At 32.6% G+C, this 26321-nt stretch overlaps 1 protein-coding gene across 2 annotated transcripts in view; it reads left to right on the top strand.

The window, feature by feature from the left end:
- Positions 1-26321, top strand: part of ETHR (ecdysis triggering hormone receptor) — a 337454-nt gene that overhangs the window by 292236 nt on the left and 18897 nt on the right. Inside the window, exon 4 of one of the 2 annotated variants that reach the window (XM_072532441.1) lies at positions 22111-24781. The exons of the other annotated variant lie outside the window; for it this stretch is intronic. Within the exon in view, the coding sequence (XP_072388542.1) occupies positions 22111-23050 (940 nt within the window). The 3' untranslated portion in view covers positions 23051-24781. Of the gene's footprint in view, positions 1-22110; positions 24782-26321 lie in introns of those variants that run through there. 2 annotated transcript variants of the gene reach the window in all.

Genomic DNA, 26321 nt, shown 5'->3' with positions numbered 1-26321 from the left:
CATAATATAATGTATACAGCGTGCCATCTATGTATATATATATATATATATATATATATATATATATAATATATATATATATAATATAATATAATATAATATAATATAAAAAATAAATTCGTGATCTGAATTTAAAAAATAATTTCGTGATCTGACAATCTGGTTAATATGAGGCTATCCGTACGAGAAATTGAAATGTACTGTTTTGAAGTATACTGAGAAAAATCCCTATCTGAATCCTTTTTTAATGTCACATCCTTCTGCCATACTTCTTTCTATACTTTTTCCATTGTCGGTATTGGTTTTGTGTCATCCTTGACCAATCTATTTGTAATTATGGATCACGATCCTGCAGCATTCAATGTGTATTTATGGATATCTTTACGTCTAAAGAGCCTCTTCCTGATTTTGAACTTATAAATCATTTAAATGAAGAAGGGAGATCAGCTTCAATGTAAAAACTACCAAGCAATAACGCTACTGACTGTGGCATATAAAATACTGTCAAATATTGTGTATGACCGATTGAGACCATATGCGGAACAAATAGTTGGGGGATATCAATGTGGTTTCCGCAGGCAGAAGTCCACAATAGATCAGATCTTCGTCTTGAGGCAAATCTTGGAAAAGACTAGTGAATTTAATATAGACACACATCATCTTTTCATTGACTTTGAGAGTGCCTATGATAGCATCCATCGAGAATTTCTGTTTCATGCACTGAAAGACTTTAATATTCCAACTCAACTCATTGATATCATAAAAGAAACACTTAAAGTACAAAGCAAAATTCGAATTCAAAACGAACTAACAGATACAATTCATGTGAGAACGGGCCTACGACAGGGAGATGCCCTATCCTGTATTCTATTCAATATCACATTAGAGAAAATAATTAGGGAGTCAAAAGTCAACACCAGAGGAACAATAATAACAAAAAGTGTACAAATATTGGCATTTGCAGATGATGTTGATATCATAGCCAGAAGCGAAAGAGAGATGATAGAAGCATTTAATGCGATAGAAAGAGCGGCACAAAACAGTGGCCTAAACATTAATGAAATAAAAACCAAATACATGAAGGTCAGTAAATCGACAGGCCAAAGAAATCTACAGAATCTGACAAAAGGAGACTATAACATCGAAAGCGTGAAAAATTTTACATACCTAGGTTCACTAGTTACCGCAGATAACAATGTCAGTGAAGGAGTTAAGAGAAGAATACATATGGCTAATAAAACATATAATGGACTAATTAAACATCTAAGATCTAACAACATCACAAGAAGCACCAAATGGAAAATATACAAGACCCTGATAAAACCGGTCCTTGTATATGGATCAGAGACATGGACACTATCGAAAAGCGATGAAAACCTATTAGGCACATTTGAACGAAAAATCCTTAGACACATATATAAGGGGGTAAAGGAAAATGACATATGGCGCAGAATATATAACTTTGAACTGTACACAGCATACAACGAACCCGAGATCATAACATCCATAAAGATCGGACGTCTGCGCTGGATGGGCCATGTTGAACGAATGTTGGAGACTGAAACACCAAAACATATTATGAGACAAACACCAGTAGGAAGAAGGTCAAAGGGAAGACCCAAACTTAGATACATGGAACAAGTGGAGCAAGATCTGAAAACACTTAAGATTACCAACTGGAAAAACAAAGCAAGGAACAGAACAGAATGGCGGAAAATCCTAGAACAAGCCAGGACCCAGAAAGGGTTGTCGAGCTACTGATGATGATGAAATCATTTAAATATGTCCTCCATTTATGTCTAATCTACCTAGCATGATACTAATTGACAGAAATTGCCACATGGGCTTGTCCAATACTGTATTCGCCGCCCAATAGACTCAGCTGATAGAATTACCATAGTATTCCCCTGTTTTCCTCAGTTTGTTTTCTTAAGGTTTTTCTTATTTTTCCGGTCAGCATTTTGCAAAGGGGAAAATGCAGTTAATCTCATCCTGGAAAAGGGAGTTCTAAAACCCTTTTATATTTATATATTGGGTTGAAATGCTCAGGATCTTAGCTTAAAATACCTAATGTGTGTTTTAATCAAAAATTAGTATTAATAAAAAAATTAGCTAGCAAAAAGTGAGTTTCAAGTAATTTTATAAACAATTAATGGGTTTATTTTTTCTCCATTCTTATCTGTTCTTTGCTTTGTTTCGCGCAGTTGGTAATTTGTAAGGTTTTTAGATCTATTTCCATTCAAACGTCAAGTTTCCGTATATTTTTCAAATTTTTTCCCATTGGTGTCTGTCATATTAGTTTCTTTGTAATTTCATTTTTTTCCATCTGTATAACATGTATAACATGGTTCTTAAGTTTAAAATTGTATGAGAAATTTACACTGTATATATATATATATATATATATATATATATATATATATATATATATATATATATATATATATATATATATATATATATATATATATATATATCGAGAAAAGGAGTACGACCGTCAATCCAAAATAAACTAAGGACTCTAGCTAACTCTAGCGTTATTACCTCCTTAAGAAATCACTGGAACTCCATCCAACCTAACTGTCCTGTATCCTGGGATGTATTTGCAGAACTTTTACAATTAATATTTGACACTAATTTTTTGGTCTTCAACGACAAATATTACCTTCAAATGTTTGGGACACCTATGGGTTCCTCAATCTCTCCCATCCTGGTTAATTATGTACTGGATGATTTAGTATCTGACCGTCTGGATCTTTTAGATTTCCAAATCCCTTTTATTAAACGGTATGTTGATGACTTATTACTAGCCTTACCTCCAGACAAGATTCAGGCCACCTTGTCTTTATTCAATGAGTTTGATCCTCATTTACAGTTCACTGTTGAACTTGAGGACTCTAACACAAATAGTATTCCCTTCTTAGACATGCATGTCATTAGAATGGGAGATAACACCCTTACTACAAGTTGGTACAGGAAACCAATGGCCTCTAATAGGTTTCTCAACTACCACTCTTGTCATCCCTTTAAATATAAATTAAACCTTATTAAAGCTTTAAGCTGCAGGCTAAATATACTGATACATCCGATTAATCGAAGGGAATCCTTTCAACTACTTAAAAATATTCTGATTGAGAATTCCTATCCATCCTCCCTTATTACTAAATACCTTTACGTTCAAAGCTATGGTTCTTCTTTAAATGACATACCCAATGGTGACCAACTCAGAATAATATCAAATAATTCAATTAATAACACTGTTCTGCCTAATACTGTACTTGGGAATCCAACTACCCATTACTGATCTTTACCTTATTTTCCTCAAGTTACTGAGAAACTCGTTAAACTGTACAAACATAACAACGTACCGGTTAAAATTGCTATTAAGAATGCTAAGACTGTCAGGAATTTGTTTTCTAAAACTAAAACACCTCTGTCCCTTCTGGAACAAGTTAATGTAATATATCATATACCTTGTGCTGAGTGTGACTCATGTTACATCGGTCAGACAGGGAGATCACTGAGAGGGCGTCTTACGACACACCGCAGTGATATTAATTTATCTAAGCATACTTGTGCTCTTGCCTAACATGCTATTAACACTAAGCACGAAGTAAACTTTAATGAAGTTAAAATTCTTGGCACTGAACGCAATCTCGTTAAAAGACAGTTTTTAGAAATGTGTTCAATATTAAAACATCCTAATACCCTTAATAAGAGAACCGACATTAGTAATCTGAGTCAAATTTATCATGCATTAATTTTACAGAATTAGGCTTGATATGTTGTTTACTTAAATTTTGTCCCACATTGGGATTTCTTGATTACATTTTCATATAATAAATTTAAATAAAAATAAAATAAAATAAATTATTCCTTCCTTAACTAAGATTTATCAACTGACATTTTATTAATTATTTGTCAATATCACTTTTACATAATTAAGTAATTGTTCTGTTTGATGAACTTGTTTCATAAAATTTAAACTGAAATTGATTCATAGAATCTTTTTCATTACGGTCCTAAATGTTTGAACCTTTGGACTGTGGAAGTTGTATTAATCTTCACCTGTTAGCTGGCTAACTGTGACGTCATAATATTCTAATATATGATATTTTGGATTGACTTCGCATGCTTTGTTCTTTGTTGACAGATCAATCACTGTAGGGTAAATGGTGATCTTAACCACCTTTTCCTTTCATTGTTTGGTTTTTTAACGACAAGCTGTCAACCAAATTTATTACATTCTTTGAATATACCGCCCTATTATATAGAGGTTGGTAGGTTGCCTTGCTGTTTATGTCATTTTGACCTCAAGGCCACTTCTATTCACGTTGTTTGCGTGGGTGTTAAACCTGTAAATTCATTTACCCGCGAGACTCAGTAAGCTAAAGACTGGTAACTTCATTTTATCTTATTACTATTAATCTTAAATAACTTATAATGTTACCTAAAGTTAAAATTAAAATCTAATTTATTAAATAAATTTGTTGGAAGTGCATTCTTATGATCTTTCTAGTTCTTTACACTTTAAAATAAACCTTAATGTTTTTTACTTAAGTTTTTATAATAACTTTTTTATATACAACTATGTTTATCACATGTTTTTTTTGCTGTGCTAATTTTGTTAAATTGCAAACTATACCCAGTTTCAATTAATTGTTTTATACAACGTTAACTCTGAATGTCCAGTTTCGTAAGCTTTTTCATATTTTTAACATCATTGACTGCTACATGTCTTTGTAAGGTAACACACTTTTGTTGTAACTTCTCTACGGATGTTTGGTTTCATATTGTTCTTTTTAGATGAACTGATGATGCTTTCTGAGCAGAAAGCGAAACGTCTTCATATATATATATATATATATATATATATATATATATATATATATATATATATATATATATATATATATATATATATATATATGTTGGAAATATCGGGTATGTGGTCTATATTAAAAAAAAATCTTTGTTTTTTCTAAAGCTCAATATTTCGCCATTTACTTAATAGCTTCATCGGGAGTAACTGTAAAAAACAAACATTTCAAAAACACTGACGTACACTTAGATTTACAATACTTACAGAAATTAAAAGATTATACACATAAATAAAATTGAATATTAAAATAACATTATTGTTGATGAAACTGTACATTTAATAAAATGCATGTTAAATATATAAAATATATATATATATATATATATATATATATATATATATATATATATATATATATATATATATATATGTTGGAAATATCGGGTATGTGGTCTATATTAAAAAAAAATCTTTGTTTTTTCTAAAGCTCAATATTTCGCCATTTACTTAATAGCTTCATCGGGAGTAACTGTAAAAAACAAACATTTCAAAAACACTGACGTACACTTAGATTTACAATACTTACAGAAATTAAAAGATTATACACATAAATAAAATTGAATATTAAAATAACATTATTGTTGATGAAACTGTACATTTAATAAAATGCATGCTAAATATATAAAATATATATATATATATATATATATATATATATATATATATATATATATATATATATATATATATATATATATATATATATATATATATATATATTGTAAATTTCTCTAATCCGTATACTAGCATCGGTTTTACCAGGTTTTTGTATATTTGATATTTTTTTTTCTGGTAATATTACCAGATCTTAAATTATATTACATATTTCTCTCGCAATATATAATATCCTTCGCTGGCCTTGCTATCTGTAGTTACCAATGATCCCAAGTATATAAAATGTTTCACGTTTAAAATATTTTACCTAATCTCCTATGGTCATTTAATTTTTAGGCTACTATTTTTTGGACACTGATTAACGGTATCGACATTAACTGCAAATGCATTTTTTCACTTTTTATTATTGTCTCTCTAGTGTGGACTCTTGATAATTTTCTTTCATATGATGTTAAAAAAATACAGGAAAATACATCTCTTTGTCTTAGGCCTTTTCTGACTTGGATTAAATCTAGTAATTTCGCTCTGGATTGAGTCGTTTAGTGTGTTCTTTTATTGCGATTATAAGTGGTGTTGGAGTGATAAATCCTCTCAATGTCTACATAAAAATTTGTAATTGGTGTCATCATGGGCATTCTCAAAATCTGTGTAAAGATACCGCGTGTGTATATTAAATTGATTAATGTTTCTAGCATTTTTTTAACGTAAACATTTGTACGATTGTCGACTTCTGCTCACAGTTATCCGAAAACTATTTTTTCTTTGAATATTTCTCGTCGCTTATATACACTGAACGGCAAAAAAAGTGGCCACCCTATAAATTTCCGAAAAGTTTTATGCACTGTTTCATATTGCGTCTCAATTTAAATATTCATTGCGATCATGTATGCTTAATTTTGACAGTTTTGACGTTTATGTTGTTGTTTTCTGTAATCGCTGTTTATCTTCTAAGTTGAAAACATTTAATTAAACAAGGAAGAAGTCAAGTTTATGTATCGGAAACTTAAGGTATTCCGAGAACTACCTGCTTCAAGAAACCGTCTGCAGGAGGTTCGAAATGTGAATCTTAAGTGAAAGAACGGTTAGAAGACTCCTCGATGAAAGAGAAGTTATAACAAGAAGGACGGCTATCGTTCCCGAATTACAACCCAGACACTTTAGGAATCGATTAATTTTTGCTTGACAATATTAACACTGAGATATACAGGATTGGAGCCAAATTTTCCTTATTGATTAATCGAAGTTCTGTTTGAAGTCTGGCGATAGCCGAGAGGGGGTTTTGAGACGGAGAAATGAAAGATATGCCCAGGTTTGTATGTCCCAGAAAATAAATTTTGGAGGTGGTGGTGTTATGGTTTGGGTTGCAATCTCATTTGAAGCTTGAACTGAACTTATTTTCATCAATAGCTCTCTGAATACTCACCAGTATATAGAGGATGTTTTGACAAAAGCAGTAGTTCTATTTGGTCAATTTATTGGGGATAATGCACGGTCGAATACTGCAAGAATTGTGACAAATTACTTAGGGGAAGTAGGAATTAATACTGAATCTGAATATCATTGAACATCTTTGTGATGAACTTCATAGGGGGGTTAGAAATTAACCAGATTAGCCAGAAAGTCTTGCAGAATATCAAAACATGCTTCGTGAAGAATTAGAACGTATTCCTTAAGTTTTTATTCAAAGTTTGTTCCTTTCCCTTCCAATCGGTTATTGATGTTTTAAGGCATAATACCCGATATTAGACAATTTTCTTTTCTAACCTTTTATTAAATAAATTATTCTAAGAAATCCAGCAGTAATGGCCATTTTCTGTTTTAAGAATGAAAGATGTTGGGTATACAATATGAAACAGTAATAAAACTTCCAATGAATTTTTATTTTCGGAAATTGATAGAATGGCCACTTTTTTGTCGGTCAGTTTACAATGTTTTGTAATATGTTATAAGCTATATTTTAAAATATAAATTTACTTCACGTTTCCCATTAGCAATGAGCATTTATTTGTTTTAAAACAATGATGAGCTCTATTTCAAGAATTTTATAACGATACAATACAACTATTAGAATAACAAATTCTTTTGATAAGTATCCCGAAATTAAGAAAAAACTGACTTTTCCAAATGTTATGAATTACTTGTAATGTCCCAAATATTATTAACAACAAAAAAACATTGATTAATATTGTAAACTAATCAGAAACTAAAATGATTGGATTAAAAATGCATATTAGCCAACTAAGTAATTGTATTTATAAATCTACATCGCAAATATAACTGAAATATAATCTTTGTTGATTGTTTTGTATGAGTTTCTACAATTTATCAATAGCTACCACCATATGGCTAGTTTTCCGTACTTATTAGCCACAATGGGGAAGTCGAAGTGACATAACTATTTTCCGCGAATAAATGCTCAAGAACAAATCGAGAAATCAAATTCCTTATTATCAAGCTTGTTTCCTTATAAGGAACTATCTGGTTGTGGAACAACGTGAGAAACAATTACTTCGAGTTAATTTAATTCATTGAAAATCCACCCACAGTTCTAGATAAATAAATTTTAAATTTTTTTATACATAGATTTGGTACTTGTTATAAAGAAATTTGAGAAAAAATAGGACCAAGAGGACCAAGGGTTGTCACACAAAAAAAAAGAAATATGTGAAAAATTTACAACAAATGGCAAGATAATACGTACAGTGAAATTTCTTCATAAGGGACACCAATAGGGAAAATAATTGTCCGTTGTGTAGAGTTATCCCTTAATCAATTGAAATAAAAAAGAGGTTTTGATTTGGTAAACAAATAAAATACTAATGTAAAAAAGGTAGGTATTACTTCTTAAAAAAATCATCAATTTTAGTTGGTTTTATGTTTTCAAAATTATTTTTCACAATTTCTGACTAAACATTTAGAATTACATCAGATATTTTTTGACTTACTTTTCATCACCTTACTATATAAAAAATAATTCTAAGTCTCTTAATTTTAGGTAAGTAATATTTAAATTACTTAGAGTTGTAGTAAGTTCTAATAAGTTGTAGTAAATAAAAAGTAATACTATTCTCGCCATGCTTACCATGCAGCAAATACTTTAAAAAGTATTGATAGACACACAACAAGTGCATCTGAACTTACGAAACATACAGATAAAGAAGCAGATGATGTATATAACAAATACCAAAAATTAACTCTTGATATTTTCCAGACATTTAAAGCTGTAGATCAAATTAATTCATCAAAAGATTACAAAATAGTAAAAACTGAAAGCGCCTTTTTATGTATCCTATCCCAATCCTAAAAAAGCAGACGGATAACATGACTAATGAAGTAAAAACCACATTACCTTTAAAACCTCAAAGATCCAAGTCTACACATTCAATAACTATGAGCGCTAGTAGTCACACGATAAACAAACAACAAATAAACGATCATCCTTTATTTGAATATAAACGATGTAAAGAAAATGAAACCAGTTCTTTGCCTCTTTTTAAAGAAATTGAAAATTCAAAAAGAACCATGATTTTCAAAATAAATTTGCACAATTTGGAAGCGTTCTTCATGCGTCAGTCTATTCATGCTGAAATGCCAAAGCAAACTAAACATAAATCACTTGACAGCTGTCAAAATAGCCGTCACTTAAAAAAGTGTTGCCAACTTACATTTCTGTACCTCTAAAAAAACACCCATTATAAGTTAACAAAGATAAGTAGTGAAGTTTAATAAAAAATAAGTAGGTACAATGACTGCTTTATCAGTTAATAAATAAAAGTAGATACATAGCTCTTTCTAAAATACCTGTTTCTATGTAATCCCAATGAACAATCAGATAAAGCTTATACTTTTATCAAATTATATAGAAGTAATTAACTGATTCGTTAATGTGAATATCAGTTTGCATTCCTTCTTAAAACAACTTTTCTGCCTACGCGCGCAAGTTGTAAAACATTCAGTAAACAAAACTGCGTTATAAATTACAAGTTTGAACTCCAAAAGGCGAAATTTTAATACAAAACTTCGGCGATTTGTCAGTTCACTTTGGCACAGCACCAGACGATTAGATTCGAACTTCACCCTTGAAAGTTCGACAGAAGCAAAACATTTATGGGAATAAAAGCAATTAACTGGAAATATTGTTAACCGATAAGGAGTAAGTGTTTGAGACTATATAAAACGTTGAAATATGTCAAATATTGGAAGTTTATGAGGTACTAAAGGAAATTTAATGCTGGCATCAATTATGGACTTGATCGAAAAAAACTAAAAATTTCTACGAAAATAAAACCGAGCAGCCAACTTAGTAAAACCATTGAGATTATTAGTGATTTATTACAAAACTACTTAAAACTAGTTAAAACAGTGACTTTAATGTGTGTGTTTTTTCTTACAATGGGACGTTTGACTGGGTAGGTATATATGCAGCAGTTTACTATATATGATTTGGGATATTGGGATCATACTCTTGTAGAATCCTGGTATAATATAGACCTATTTCAGGAAGAAAACCTTACGCTAGTCGTGAGTGTCTCCCAATTCCTGTTACCTGGGAGAGAATATTTGTCGTAATCTTTTATTTCTTTTTACTTTCTTTTCCTATTGGAAGTATGAGAATAGAACGTAATATAATATATCCTAACAATGTTGCCAAATAGATTTTTTTTACTTTCATTGTCAACGTCGCGTTTTTCCCTGTCAACGCTACAGCCTCTTGGGAGATTTGAGAAAATACCATCATATAATTTACTGCCTTCTTTACGTAATAGGATAAGAGAAATGGAATGAATATGAAATTAGGATTGGGGAATATTCTTCGGAATTTACATCCTTTTTGTCATTTATCCCTAAAAGCTAACTTCTCCGTTTTAAATTATTTAATTAGAAAAGAAGCAAAAAGCAAGATTTTATAAATCTCCATCCAAGGAAGTAGAAAATTCATCATTGTTGCATAGTTTAACATTAAATTTTAAAATAACTAATGATTGAAATTGCAGTATAAATATTTCTAGAAACTTTTTCTAATTAATAAGAGATTTGCATACATGAATACAGTTTATAACAAATATATGTCCATTAATGCCAAATAAAACACAACTTTGTACGATATATACTCAGTGACATTAGAAGTGTTACACCCAGAAGTAATAATGCCTTGAACTTAATTTTTTTTTTTTTCAACAGAATGACTAAATTAAAACTTTACTTTTTCTAAAAATAAATTTTTTTGTGAAGAGACCGATTTGTGACAAGCGGTTCGTATAAAAATTTTCTAATTATTATTCTTTAGTCTAATTGAAGACATGAAATAAATAATGTGGTAAGTGCCAAAAAATCTCATTTTTATTTTATACCTTTAAAATATTCCAAGTACCATAACCAACAGCCTATATAATGCGCTAAGTCGCCGGGCTATTATTCTTCTTCTTCCTATGCCGTCCCCATTAACGGAGGTTGGCGACCACATTTCTAAAAGTTTCTCTGTCTTTTGCAACGTGGAATAATTCGTCTACAGTCATGTTTGTCCAGTCTCGAATATTTCGCAGCCATGACTTCCTCTTTCTACCTATTCCCTTTTTTCCATCGACTCTACCCTGCATGATGACCTGCAGAAGACTATATTTATCATTCCTCAGTATGTGTCCAAGGTATGCAGTCTTGCGTACTTTTATTGTTCTCAACAATTTTTTGTCTCGACCCACCCTTCTCAGCACTTCCTCATTGGTGACCCTGGCAGTCCATGGAATTCTCAACATTCTCCGGTATATCCAAAGTTCAAAGGCTTCAAGCTTCTTAACTATTTGCGCTTTTAATGTCCATTTTTCTACACCGTATAATAGTTGCGACCAGACGTAACATTCAACAAACCTCAGTCTCAGCGCAGTATTCAGATTTTTGTCACAGAACAATTGCTTGAATTTTAAGAACACTGCCCTTGCCATTTCTATTCGTACCCTGATCTTTTGGTCTGGATCTAATTCTGTGTTGATGTAAGCTCCCAGATATTTATATTTTGTCACTCTCTCTATTTGTTGTCCACCAAGAGTTAGTTGTTAATTATTTATTGGACTCCTTGATACTATCATCAATTTGGTCTTATATGTGCTGATGTCAAGTCCCATTTGAATGCATTCACTATTTATTGCATCTAGTAAAGTTTGTAGTTCTTCTATACTCTCAGCCATAATTACCGTGTCATCTGCAAATCTCATGGTGTTTATGATTTCTCCACCAATTCTTATTCCCTCTTTTCTTTCCCATAAGGCTTTTCTGAATATTACCTGTGAGTATACGTTGAAAAGCGTTGGAGACAAGACGCATCCTTGCCTAACCCCTCTCGCAATCGGTATATTATTTGTTTCTATATCGTTCACCTTTACTACTGCTTTCTGGTTCCAGTATATAGCCTTAATAAACTCAATGTCTTTTTTGTCTAAATTGATGTTTTTTAATTCATCTATTAACTTCGTATGCTGCACTCGATCAAAGGCCTTCCTAAAGTCTATGAAGCAAACATATGCACTCTTGTTATATTCCCGACATTTCTGCAAGAGTACCTTCAACGCAAATAATGGCTCTCTTTTACCCATGCCTCCTCTGAAGCCAAACTGCGTTTCATCTATCTGCTCCTCACATTTCTTATAAATTCCGTTTTGAACAATGTTCAAGAGAATCTTTAAGGGTGGCACATTAGGCTTATCAATCTATAGTCATTATATGATTTGGGATTGTTGTTTTTTGGTAGAGGTAAAAATATCGATTTAAGCCATTCTTCAGGGATGTTGCCCTCTACATATATGTGGTTGAGAATTATTTAATTTTAATTTATTTAATTTAATTTAATTATAATTAAATATGACAGTTTTAGTACTGTTTTAATGTTGTATTAGTAAAGTTGTTATTCTTTATCTCGATGTGTATAATCTTAAAATCATATAAGAATGAATGCTGGTGCTACTTCTAGAAAGGGCAATAAGCAAAAGGAGAGGGAGAAAAAAAGAAATGCTGGAGAAGAGTACTATACAAAGAAAAATAATAAAAAAGTTCCTGCTAAGCAGCCTCCTAAAAATGAGGTTAGTCGAATATTGTTTTTATTTTTGGGCAGTAGTTATTCTAGCTATTAAATGTCGAAATAAAGCCTACAATCCATTTAAGACGACAAAAGGACTTCTACAAGGTTGTGCTACGTCCCCTACTCTGTTTAAAATATTCTTGGAAAAGACACTCTAACCATGGAGGAGAAAGTGCGAAGGAATGGGCATACCAGTAAGAGACAAATACCTATACACCTTAAGTTTCGCCGACGATCAAGTAGTCATCGCACAAGATGAAGAAGATCTCAGCTTTATGCTCAGAAAACTAGAAGAAGAATATAAAAACAACGGAATGGAAATAAACTTAGAGAAAACCGAATACCTAACAACACAAAACAAGGATATGAGAAACCTACAGATAGACGAGGGAAGACAAATAAATGGAACAGATAAATTCAAGTATTTAGGAACCATAATATCGAACCAGGGAACAACAGAAGAAGATATAAACAACAGACTGAGACAAACAAGAAACTGTATAAGACAACTAAACTCAGTGTTGTGGGATAAGAACATTACGATAAAGACAAAAAAGAGAATATATAACACCCTGACAAGAAGTATCCTGACATATGGGTCCGAAAACTGGACAATAAACAAGAGAAATAGAGGTAGAATAAGAGCAGTAGAAATGGAGTTCCTGAGGAGAAGCTGTAGACTTACAAAAAGAGACAGAATTGAAAACGCAGAGATTAAGCGGAGAATGGGAGTGCAATCAGTCATAATCGACTATATAGAGGACTATCCTGGTACGGCCACGTCAGAAGAGCAGACAGAGGACGCTGGATAAACAAAATCACAGAATGGAGCCCGATTGGAAGAAGAAAGAGAGGAAGACCCCGAAGGTCATTCAGAGCTGAAATCGACGAGGCTATGGAGAAAAGAACCCTGCGAGATGGAGACTGGCATGACAGGGAAAATTGGAGAAAACGGTTGAGTGAAGGAAGACAGTGAAAACTGTGGAAATCCTTAGTAGTAGTAGTTATTCTGAAATTTTGTTTTATATATTCTGCAAATACAACTTCAAGTGTAAAGAGATATAGTATGAACAAAAATTGAGGCTTTTTCACGAATTTTATGGTTTGAATTATAATGTACGGCAAAATACGTATGCTATGAATTTTATCCATGTGTGTGCTATTAAGAGGAGAAGGCATGAAAATTAAGAGAGACCAAAAGAGAGTAAGAGACAGGTTACTCTTTCCTTCACATTGCACAACGGAGAAGGCAACATTTTACAGGTGTGTAAGAAGACATTTTGCGCGGTGTTTGGAATAACTCCAAGACAAATTGAAACATTAGCTCAGTTGAAAAAAAGGAGATTGAGTTTATAAGAAAAGGAGAGGTAATAAACTGCAGTTTAGAAAGTTCATGCCGGAAGATAGAGCATTGGCTATCGACCACATAAACAAATTTCCCAGAGACATGGGACATTACAACCGTTTAAAAAGCGAGAAACAGTATCTGAGCTCCGATCTCAATATAAATAGACTTTACTTGGCGTTTAAGGAAGCTTATCCTGATTCAGCAGTGAGCTATCGGTTTTACTTTCAAATTTTCAAAAAGAATTTTCCCAATGTAAGCTTTCATAAGCCTAGAACGGATACCTATGCTACCTGTGATTTACTGCACAAGCAAACTAAAGATCCCACACAAAAAGATGATCAATTTAAGTTAGAACTTCACCACCGAAAAGCTGAAGCAGCTGTAGAAGCAATGAGAAAAGACCATCAGAATTGTCAGCAACCCACGAGTGACACAATGACAGTTTCTATGGATCTACAGCAGGTCTTATCATTGCCAACTCTAACTCATAGTCAAATGTATTATATGCTACAGCTTGCCAACTACAACCTTTGTGTTCACCTATGGGACAATAAGACTGGCTTCATGTTTTTGTGGCATGAGGGTATACAGGACGTGGAAGGAATGAAATTGCGTCGTGTGTGTTGAAAGCATTCACTAATATACGGACACAGAAACAAAAAGTAACAATTTGGAGCGACAACTGTGCCAGACAAAATAAAAATAAAATGTTATTGTTTTTATGAATTTATTTAGTTTCCAAGGGGTATTTCGATGAGATAAATCACAAGTATCTAGTATCGGGTCATTCATTTATGAGTTGCGACAGGGATTTCGCCCAAATTGAAAAGCGAAAAAAGCAAGAGAAGTGTAAGGTACCTATGGATTTGATAAGAATGATGACAACAGCTGTAAAGAAAACACCATTTCTTGTTACATTAATGAACCGTGAGGACTTCTTCGATTTTAATGTTGCTTCTGAAGGTTTAATCAGTACATCCAAGCTTCAAATTTCAAAAGCTCAATGGATCAACATTAACCGACAAAATCCGGGATTAGTTAAAATACGAGAAACTCTGAATGAATTGGAAACTTGGAAATCAACAAAGGTTTTAAAGAGAAAGGTTACAATTAAAACTATTGCAGAAATGACTCTTCCTAACTTGACTTGCCAAAGTAGAATTTCTGAAGAAAAAAAAACAAAACTTATTGGCAATGGTTCCCTATTTGAAGAAAGAAAATAGAAAATTTTATGAAGACCTATTTAATCCCAATACTCCTTAGAACCTACATATTTTGTGTTTTTCATTATTACCTACCTATTATTCTAAGATTTTATAGCTGTTTTATTTATTTTACAATTATTTTACAAAAATTTTGCAAAATTATTTAATGCACAAAAACATAATTCACTTGAATAAACCTATGTTTAATTTTGAGAAAGTTATTTCTAATACATTCATTGTGGAAGAAGAAAAATCGATTATTTCGAAATAATGATTTTGGCACTTACCACATTATTTATTTCAAGTGTTCAATTGTATTTAGTGTAAGAAAATGCCTTGAGTTCGAAGACACCAAAAGTACTACCATATTAGGGATTTTGACAGGGATAGAATTATTGCGTATAGAGATATGGGTTTGTTATCGCGAAATTTGCCGTCGCGTTAATTGTACGACAATGACGGTTATGCGTGTCTGTCGTGTGTGGACAAACGAAGGTAGAGGAACACGAAGAAGACCAACTGGTCAACCGAGGCGTACCACAGAACGTCAAGATAGGCGATTTAGATTACTGACTGCGAGACCGTTTTGATACTGAGCGTCAAATTGCTGACCAATGGTTTGGAGTAGTAGGTAGACCTGTTAGTATCCGTACACTATACCGTCGCATTCCAGCCTTTGGACTGGTTTCATTCATCAAAGGTTGAATTTTTGCAGGAAACTGCAGCATTAGATGACAGAATGGCGTAATGTAGCATTCAGCGATAGGAGATCGACGAGATATCGGGTTTGCTGTTGAGAGGCATGTACACAAGACAGTTTGGGTAATAGTTTGGGGGACTATTGCCTATGGTAGCCGATCACCACTTGTGTTTATTCGAGGCAATATGACAGCTGCGCGTTATGCTGATGACATGTTAGAATCCACTTTACTGCCTTATCTCGACGGCCGTCGAGACGTCCTTTTTTAGCAAGATAACGCGCATCCCCATACTGCTCGTCAAATTATGGACTTTCTCCAAGAAGCTGGCGTTAATGTTTTGCCGTGGCCGCCCTGTGATCTAGATGTAAATCCTATCGAATATGTATGGGATATTATTAGACTGTCCACTTTGTACCATCCTCCACACACTTTTTTTCTTCTTCTTTTTATATAGACATGACAATGTCTGTTTTTCAATGTGCCTCCAGTAAGTTGTCGTTCCATCGTTTTCGTGGTCTTCCTACTGGTCGTCTTCCTGTTGGGGAACCGTCTGTTGCCGTCTTTACTACTCTATTTGTTGTCATTCGGCTTATATGATCATTCCATTCTACTCTTTTATTTCTTACCCAGTTCTTGATGTTCTCCACCTTGCATCTACGTCATATATCCGTACTTCTAGTTCTGTCCCATAGTGTATTACCATCAATTTTTCATTGTGTTTTCATTTTTTCTGTTTCTAACATCCTTTTTGTTCTCTCTGTGTTAGGTCTTGTTTCTGCCGCGTATGTTATTATTGGTCTGATGACTGTTTTGTAAATTCTGCCCTTCATTTCTTTCCCGATATTTTTATTTTCGATCGTTTTGATTATTCCTAGAGGTATCTCTCTTGCATACAGTAAGTGGATAACGTCTTTTATGCCGGTTTGTTGTATTCTAATGATTTCTCTTGCACTTGCCTCATTATAAATATAGCGTCGGTGCATGATCTTCCCGACCTAAAACCTTGTTGTTCTTCTGCTAGTGTTATAATTTCATTCAGTTTATTTGGTATCACTTTGGTTGTTAATTTTAGTGTTGTGTTTAATAAATTAATTCCTCTGTAATTTTCCGGGTCCAATTTTTATCCCTTTTTGAAGAGAGGTATTAGGATGCTTGATCTTCATTCTTGAGGAATTCTGTTTTGTTTTTATTATTTATTGGATTAGTTTTAATAGTTAACTAGTTCGTTCGGTATTCTGTCCTCTCCTGGTAATTTTCTATTTTTTAATTTCCTTAATGCTTCCTTTACCTCTTTCTCCTCAATATTTATTACTTCATTTGTTGTCACCTCTGGTGTTGGTAGTTCATGTTTCCTTCTGAATGTGTTTCGATTTTATTAGTTTGTTCATCTCTTTTTTTTGTCCTCTGATCATTCTCCATATTTTTTTTTGTGTTCCATACAAGTCGTGTTCCATCTGTTTTGAAAAGCTCTGCCGGGGTTCCCTTTTTATTTGTCTAACTAAAGTATTCGTTTCATTTCTGATTCGTTTATAGTGGTTATATGCCTGTTGTGTTTGTTGTGTTCTGTCTTGTAAAAAGGATTTCTTCTTTTCTTCACATTTGATATCTCCACAGACTCTGGCACAGTTAATACATGAAGTTCAAGTTGCTTGTAACGAGGTGCCACAAGCTGACATCGATCATCTCATTTTGTCAATGCCTAGACGTATACAGGAATGTATTCAGCTACGGGGTCGCCACACAAAATAATTTTTTTTTTGATTACTTGTTAATAAAAATTATTGACAACGTTATCGTTTAATTCTTGATGTAAATATACTATGTTGCCAAAAAATCAAGTTCAAGAAATTATTCCTTCTGGGTGTAACACTTCTGATGTCACCGAGTTTATTTAATAAAATATAAGCAACTGGGCATTCCAGAGACCTTTTTTTTTTAATGTTTTTATTAAATTTTCTCTAAAACGCTTCAATTTGCTGTAATTGTAGCCGGCCCTTTTCTGTTAATTCTCTTTTAACAAGAAATATACGCTTCTCGCTTAAAAAAATAAGAAACCAAAAGAGAAGCGAGTAATTAAAAAGCTTCTTACAACATACAGAGATCTACACGGGCTGCAACAAAATACGTTTAAATTAAAGATGTAAGTTGATCATGAAGTGTTCATAAGTAAACTTTTAACTCCAGACGTCAGCTTTTAGATTTTGGATGGAATTTCAAGCGGGATGTTTATCTACTCGGTAAGGATAAATAATATTTTTAATCTGCATTTTAAATCTGAAGCTGTTGTACAGGGAAACATGTTCAGTTGACTATATTCCGTGGAAATGACAAAACATTGTTGTGTTTTATATTTCGTTTTATTATTTAACATCCATTTTCATCAATAGACCGATAATTATATAAATATGTAGTTTATTTTAAGAACAACACCAAGTGTCAGTGTGACTGAATTTACTAAAATATAATTATAAGTCCCAAAACTTGATTGAGAATGATTTTCTTTTAACCCCAAAAACTCGTTCTAACTTTATAACAACTAAATCTTTTCTCTGGGACATTCTTTTAAGGTTTGCAAAAAATCAGTATCTACTCCTGGTCCGTGGAGTCCAATCTGAAAAGTTCGATAGGTGCAGAAGTAATTCATATACTTTTGTGATTGTGGCGTTATAGGGATGGTGATTTTTTGCAATTTCTTCTTTGAAGCATACCTGTAGAGCTGTATAATATATTCTACGAATATTATTTTTTTCTTAAGGCAACAAAATACTTTAATAAAATAAAAGGAAAGACAGTTAAGATTTGATTTCACGTACAGTGCGTCTGTATATCTGCTTATACGTATTTCATCCTAAAAGAAATCGACGGAGCGGCTATTTACAAACGCTCTGAACGTGGAAACAATCTTTCCTGTCGTAGTAGAAGCAACACTAAAATGGCTTCGATATAGACGCAATAGCGATATCTGATCATAAATCCGGAAACTAATTGTCAAAACCAAATTCAGATTTTTGCTTTAATCTGTGCCTTCTAAAAATTGCGAGGAAAAACAGACGTTGATAAAGATAAAGACAGATAATTGGTTTCGAGAATTAGTTTCCGGATTTATGATCAGATGTCACTATTGCGTCCATTTCGAAGCTATTTTAGTGTTGCTTCTACTACGACAGGAAAGATTGTCTTCACGTTCAGAGCGTTTGTAAATAGCCGCTCCGTCGATTCCTTTTAGGTTGAAATACATTATAAGCGGATATACAGACGCACTGTACGTGAAATCAAATCTTAACTGTCTTTTCTTTAATTTCGGTAAACTCTTTATGAGTACTAGAAACCAATTCGCTAAGGACTTTTACTTAGTTGAGGAGATATGTTGTGAAATGCAATTTTAGATTTCCTATGTCTCTAATTACATATTTATCAACGTCTGTTTTGCCTTGCAATTCTTAGAAGGCACAGATTAAAGCAGAAATCTGAATTTGGTTTCGACAATTAGTTTCCGGATTTAACAAAATACTTTGCACTTTAACATTTTGTCATTATCCAGTATTCGCATCCATATAAGATGGCAGATGTGGCCATTTCCTGATAAACCTTAATCGTTGTATTTTTTTTTGTCTTGTTTTTAAATATTTTGTGAATTGTTTTGTGAACCGCCAGTTTTTTTTGTGCATACTATTATTATACGTTTTTTATTCGTTTCGCTTTGACCAAGTTTATTTTTCTTTTTTTAATTATTTATTGTAAATATCTATATTGATATCTGAGTTGCTCCATTAGTTTTAAGATATCTTCAACATCCATTGACTATTTTTGATTAGGTCACTTTAAAAATCATTATTTGCGAAAATTTCTTAGACATTCATTTTAAATTCATTCCACAGTTCTTCTTATTCTTCTGGTTGTTTGATATTTTGGTAGTAGATAGTTTATGATTAAATTGTTTAAAATTAATTTTGTTTTTATTTTTATATGATCAAAGTTAAGTTTGTTAGTTTTTTGTTTTTGGTGATGATATTTTTTGGATGTAGTGTAATATCTGCCGCAAGAGGTTAATGATATGATCCAAAATTAGCTACTGAAAGTGTGGTGACTCTTTTGAGAGCGTCATCTATTTGATTTCTTGAAAATTAAGGATTTTCGCCGTGTAAACAAATGATTTAATTATGATTAACTTTTCAAATAACAATTTGTTTATTGCTCTACATAAATCTTATCATACCGAACACTATTATTATTTATAATAAAAATATTCTAAAAGTATTTTTACTATTTTAATAAAAAAAAACATACGATTTTCTTCGTCGATTTTTTTGTCCTGCTGACCAATAAAGTACAATACGCAATCAAATGCTGTTGCAATATCAAGATCCCGATAGAAAATTTGATATCTGATGTGGTAACTCCTGATATTGGGTTATTAAGATCCGTCAGTCTCATCTCCCCGCACGAAAGTGGGTGAGAGACCGGAGGAAGAGACGAGTAGATACTGAAAACGGGTCATGTTGATATACAATAAACGATACGAGGTAAACAGATATATAGTTTTGTTTTATTTTCGAATATTACAATTTAGGTAGACTCTTTTAAAAATTATTTTTTAAGATTTACTAATTCATTTCTCACTGGACATTCTACACTAATACATTCAGAGACTCTATTGATACCTTGTACGTTACATAAGAACAATGGTTTTAGAGGAAATAGTTTCGGGCTGAAAAAGATTACTTAAAATTTTAGTCCAGAGGAGTCTGTTATATAAAATTGATTGAGATTAGTTCCATTTCTTCTATATAGGTTCAGTTCAGTTCTTTTTGAATATCTAGAAGAAGCCGAACTAATTTGACTTGCCAATGGTGTCACTTTGCCGAAATGTTGTCAAAACAATCATCATCATTATCATCGGTGCCACAATTAACAACGCCATTATTCCTGACATCCTCATCGACCCAATTATTATTTCCCCATTATTTCCCAATTTCAACTTTGGCCTACCTTTTCGTCTAGTCTTCTCGGAACTTCCCAATCAAATACATCGTGCAGGGTAGCTGTTATTTGCTCTGGCTAGATTCAGATCTCTAGATCTTATTTTTATTGCAGTGAATAAATCACCGATTTTGGCTAATGCATTCTCTGGATCTTAACACCCCAGAACGAAATATATTTTCTGGTGAGAGGTTCTTGGAGGGCATCATCCGTTGATTACTGTTGTCCATTTCAGCCCTCGTCAAGCTCAGTTTAGTCTCTTGGGCTGACTCAGTCATATCTTCGGTGGTATGCAGAAACATTTAAACGCTACTATACCGTTTCTGCTTCATTTTTCATGTAAAATCCTATAAGAAATTTCTAAGGTTGATTCTGCTCATTTTTTGAGCGTTTTGTGATGGGGGTAGAGTAGTTCGTCGGATCGTGACATATAATTTGAAAAGAAACGAGGTAGCGAATATGTTGAGACAGAAAAAACACACATTACGGCATTGCTAAGAGAGCATTACACCATATCTCCTTTGTTATTGATCCGATTGGAGCGTGTGATACGTTAAATGAAAGAAGATAATATCACAAATATATTAAGATAGAAAAGACAATCAAGGCGACTGCCAAAAGAACACTACACAGTGTCTTCATTATTAATTAACATATAGTTACAGACGAAATGCCATAGGGCAATACAGATAAAAATATTTTAACTAAAATAAATATTTTGATTTATTGACTTAAAGAAGGCCTCTGCCTGAGTATAAAATAAACAACTGAACGAATCCTAACATGCGACATAGCAAATGAAAGGGAAGGAAATAGCGAATAGATTAAGTAAGAAAAAACAAACAAGGTGACTACCAAAACGGTACTATTGTTTATAAGTAAAAAATGACAATTAATCTTTTGTTTTTTTTTTGTTTATTACATATTTTTATCACCAAATTTATCAAAAGCAGCTGACATGTATCAAAGAGTGTCATGGGAAATTCGTTTGGTTTCCTGGCTAACTTTTTAAAAGATTAACTAAACATTATCTACGTTGACCTGTTTAGTGTAAATATAAACGTAAGCTCAAAATATGAATGAAATTCTATCAATCAACAATAGACATTATTAAAATAAAGAACTAAATATTTTTTTTAAGTAAAATTTTTGTCAAAAAACATTTTTTTATATAGGCTTTAAAATATTTGCTTTGTGTGACATGATCGAATGGTTTAAGGTTTGCAATTGCTGGATTTAACAAAAACGCTACCTTGCTTATCTGCTTTAAGTTGACAAACGCTACACTAAACATTTCCACTTTATTGCAGCCCGATGATCGGAATAGCCGAGTTTAAATACATTGAATATTTCGATGGATCCAAAGTTCCAGCTTGCCATACACTAGCTAACACTTTCTGGTCAGCACTTTACTTCCTCAGCAGTATTTTTATATTTTTTATAGTTCCTCTACTTGTGCTCTTAGTGCTTTACTGTATTATAGCGAAGAATTTGATATCTAATGCAGCTACTTTAGTGTTAAACAAACATATTGATAATTATTCTATAAGAGCTAGACGACAGGTGATCATGATGCTTGGTACTGTAGTACTAAGTTTCTTTTTATGCCTGATACCATTCAGGATTTTTATAATATGGATTATAGTGGTACCAGAGGAAAATGTCTATAGACTTGGCATAGAAAAGTACTATAATATTTTGTACTTTTGCAGAATTATGGTTTATTTAAACTCTGCTGTGAATCCAATATTATACAACCTAATGAGTTCCAAATTTCGTCATGGCTTCGTTATTTGCTCTGATACAAAAAGACATCTATTCAGAAGATCTCGAAATGGAACTTCTAGTACTACTGCTACCAGAAGTAGTAGTACCTTCAGAAGCAGTCACGACAGCTATAACTACAGAGTCTGCTACAGGCCTAAAAATATTATAAAAAGCTTCAGTGAGTCTCCAGACTCTAATAAAAGCATCGATTCACATTCTGTCATTTTAAAAGAACCTGTAAACAAACAATTTTTAAAAAATAGCAGCATTGACGAAGAATTCGACGAGTTTGAGCTAGATAACAACGATCACCCCGACTATAACGTTTTTACCGAGAAAGTTATAATGTATAGCCAGGAAAGGAGGCGTGATTTTCCGAATTTTTTTCAAGAAAAATGTTGTAGAGATAACGAGGAACAAATCGATCTGCAGGAAAAATTTGTTAAAAGAAATAGGAGACAGGAAGACGAGAGTTTTGTTTGAACGAATAGATCGGTAGTTTTTTTAGTAAATTTCACATTGTTTTTAATTTTTCAGTGTAAGTACAGATTTTTTCATTACAAGATATAAATAATTTACCTTAAAAATCCTTTATTTAAAGCCTCAACATTTAGAACAAACGCGACTCATTACTTAGCCGTACAAAGTTTAATATATATCATATTTGTTAATGTTTGGCAGTACGATAATTTGATCTATATATTTAACAAAGGAAATTATATCTTGCATAGTAAATCTAATAAGTTTAGTTAAAATTTTGCTCTAAATACTAAAATTATAATTTCAATAATATAAATATCTGCATTATCAAGACATATCTTCAATTTTGAACATAACTCCTTTATTTTAAGAAACTTTGTTACAAAATAATTAGTGTTAAGTTTAAATAATTTTTAAAATTCATGCTTAAAACTTGTAATTTAGCAATGATGTTAAGGACGAGAAAAATGGTAAAATTTTCACGAGAAATTGACAAATACCATATCCAGATACTAGCTATACAAGAGGTGAGATACAGAAAAAACAATGAGATAAACAAAAGAGGGTTATATTTTTGAACAGTGGCAATACTGAAGAAGGGAGAAAAGAATCAGGCTCACGAGCAACTTTCATTTTAAATTGTTTATTACGTTTATCTACAAAGTGTTTGAATTGTGCCACTTGCCTTGAATCAAAAGAATTGATTTGAATAAGCTGTGAAATTCAGACGTAAGAACACATATGACAAATGAAATTAATAAACCATATATATATACAGCTTTGTTTTATTATAATGGTTTCTCAGAAATTTGTCTGGCCAAAAAGCTTTGTTACTTCAAAGTATATATTTTTCAAATGATGAATCGATTGCACACGTGAGTCCATTTCTGACAGGAATAATGTAAAGAAAGGACGACCGGTTTCGATCACTACAATTTCCTGCTAATCGTCAGGTCTACGATAAGAATATTCAACAGCTAAAATAAAATCAGGGTTGTTGGTATTGGTTGGTGCCAATATTAAGTATATTTGATTATGATGAGTAGCACATATCGCTGCTTTACAGGAAATAAGGTGGACTAGCTCAGGCATCCTGGAAAAAAATAAATGTAATATTTACTACAGTGGACATCCTACCTGACACGAATTTGGTACCCGATTTATTGTAAGCAGCAAGATCAAACATAGTGTAATCGATTTCAAAGCTATTGATCATAGGATATGTCGAATAAGACTTAAAGGGAAGTTCGCTAATATTAGCGTTATTAGCATTCATGCTCCAACGGAAGAAAAAGGATGATGAAAAAGACATGTTTTATGAGGTATTAGACCAAGAGTACGATGAGTGCCCAAAAAATATCATCAAAATAATAGCAGGAGACTTTAATGAAAACGTCGGAAGAGAGAATATATTTTTGCCCAACCATCGGAAAAGAGAGCCTACACGTAGACTCTAATGATAACGGTCTTAGAATCATAAACTTTGTGATGTCTAAGAACATGGTAATAGCTGGGACACGATTTCTCCATAAAGATATACATAAGGGAACTTGAAAATCTCCTGATAATGAAACGATTAACCAAATAGATCATATAATCATCGATGGAAGACAATGCTCTAACTTATTAGATGTTAGGTCTTTTATAGGAGCATACATAAATAGTGATCACTATTTAATTTAAGCACGATCTTAAAAGAGAATATCCAATTTAAAAAAGGAGATCAGGAGAAGGAGAGAAAAAATCGACATTAATAAACTAAAAGATCCCGAAATTGCAAATATATACAGACAGCAAATAGAAGATCAAATAGGGACAAAAAAAAGAAGGAGAAGAAGACATTAACTAACTATGGGCAGATATACGAGATATTGTGTTACAGAAATCGGTTGAAATATTGGATAAAACCGAGTAAGAAAAAAGAAATCATTGGTTTGATCATGAGTGCGAAATGCCACAAATAGAAAGAATGCAGCATATCAAAAAACCATCGACGCAGGTTATACACGGGGAAAAAAGGAGAGTATAGACATCTTAGAAGAGAGGAAAAAAGTATCCATAGACGTAAGAAGAGGGAATACGAACAGAACACTCTCAATGAGATACAAAGTTTATTCGATAAAAATGAAACGAGGAAATACTACAAAATCTTTAAATAATAGCCGTCGAGAATTTAAACTGCGATTAGAAATTTGTAAAGACACTAAGGATGAAATTCTACATGACTAAAACTCAGTTCTTAACAGATGGGCTTAACATTTCAGCAAACATTTAAATATAAACGATATTGAAGGAGATTACAACATAGAAAATCAACAAAATCTACAACGTCAACTACACAGTGAAGACCCAACAAGAGAAGTGTCAAATGCCATCCTAAAACTCAAAGACAATAAAGCTCCAGGAATCGATGAAATCTGTTCGGAAATGTACAAAAAATGTAGTGATCAACTTTTTGCAGCAATCCATAAACTAATAGTACTTATATGGCAGAATGAATTGGTACCAGAAGAGCGGCTAAAGGGAATAATATGTCCGTTGTATAAAAAGGTTGATCAACTGGAGTGTGAAAATTATAGAGGCATTACTCTGTCAACATCTGCGTATAAAATCTTCGGCAATGTATTGTTTGAAAGACTTAAACATTTTACAAAGGATATTGTTGATCAATATCAATGCGGACTTACTGCTGGAAAGTCAACTACACATCAAATTCAAGCACATAATCAGATTCTGGAAAAGTCACTAGAATATAACATACACAAGGAGAAAACTCTACGTTCTTTGACATTAATATTGGTCTAAGACAGGAGGACGCGCTGACGTGGCTCCTCTTTAATATTGCCTTGGAAAAGGCAATCACACAATTAAATCTTAAAATGAATGGAACTATTTTTAATAAATCGACGCAAATTCTCGCATTCGCTGACGATATAGTTACAGTGGGCAGAAGTATGAGAGACATGGTGCAATGTTTTACAAGGCTTACGAACGCGGCAAGTGAATTAGGACTTGTGGTAAACGAGAAAAAATCCAAATACCCCCGAAATACCCAACAGAGAATTCAAATTAACAACCATACCTTTGAGCACGTCAAAGAACTCACATATCTTGGATCGCTAGTAAACGCAACAAACACGACAAGCGACGAAATAAAAAAAACGCATAGCAATATCAAACAGAACTGTTCACGGTCTCCAGAAACGTTTAAAAAATAAAAATAAAAAACGCTCAGTAAAGCTCAATATACAGGGTGTTTCAAAAAGGTATGTTA

The sequence above is a fragment of the Diabrotica undecimpunctata genome, chromosome 5 (assembly GCF_040954645.1).
Source record: "Diabrotica undecimpunctata isolate CICGRU chromosome 5, icDiaUnde3, whole genome shotgun sequence".
Classification (NCBI taxonomy): Eukaryota; Metazoa; Arthropoda; class Insecta; order Coleoptera; family Chrysomelidae; genus Diabrotica; species Diabrotica undecimpunctata.
Note: the sequence above shows the minus strand (reverse complement) of the source record. Positions and strands in the feature narration are given on the sequence as shown.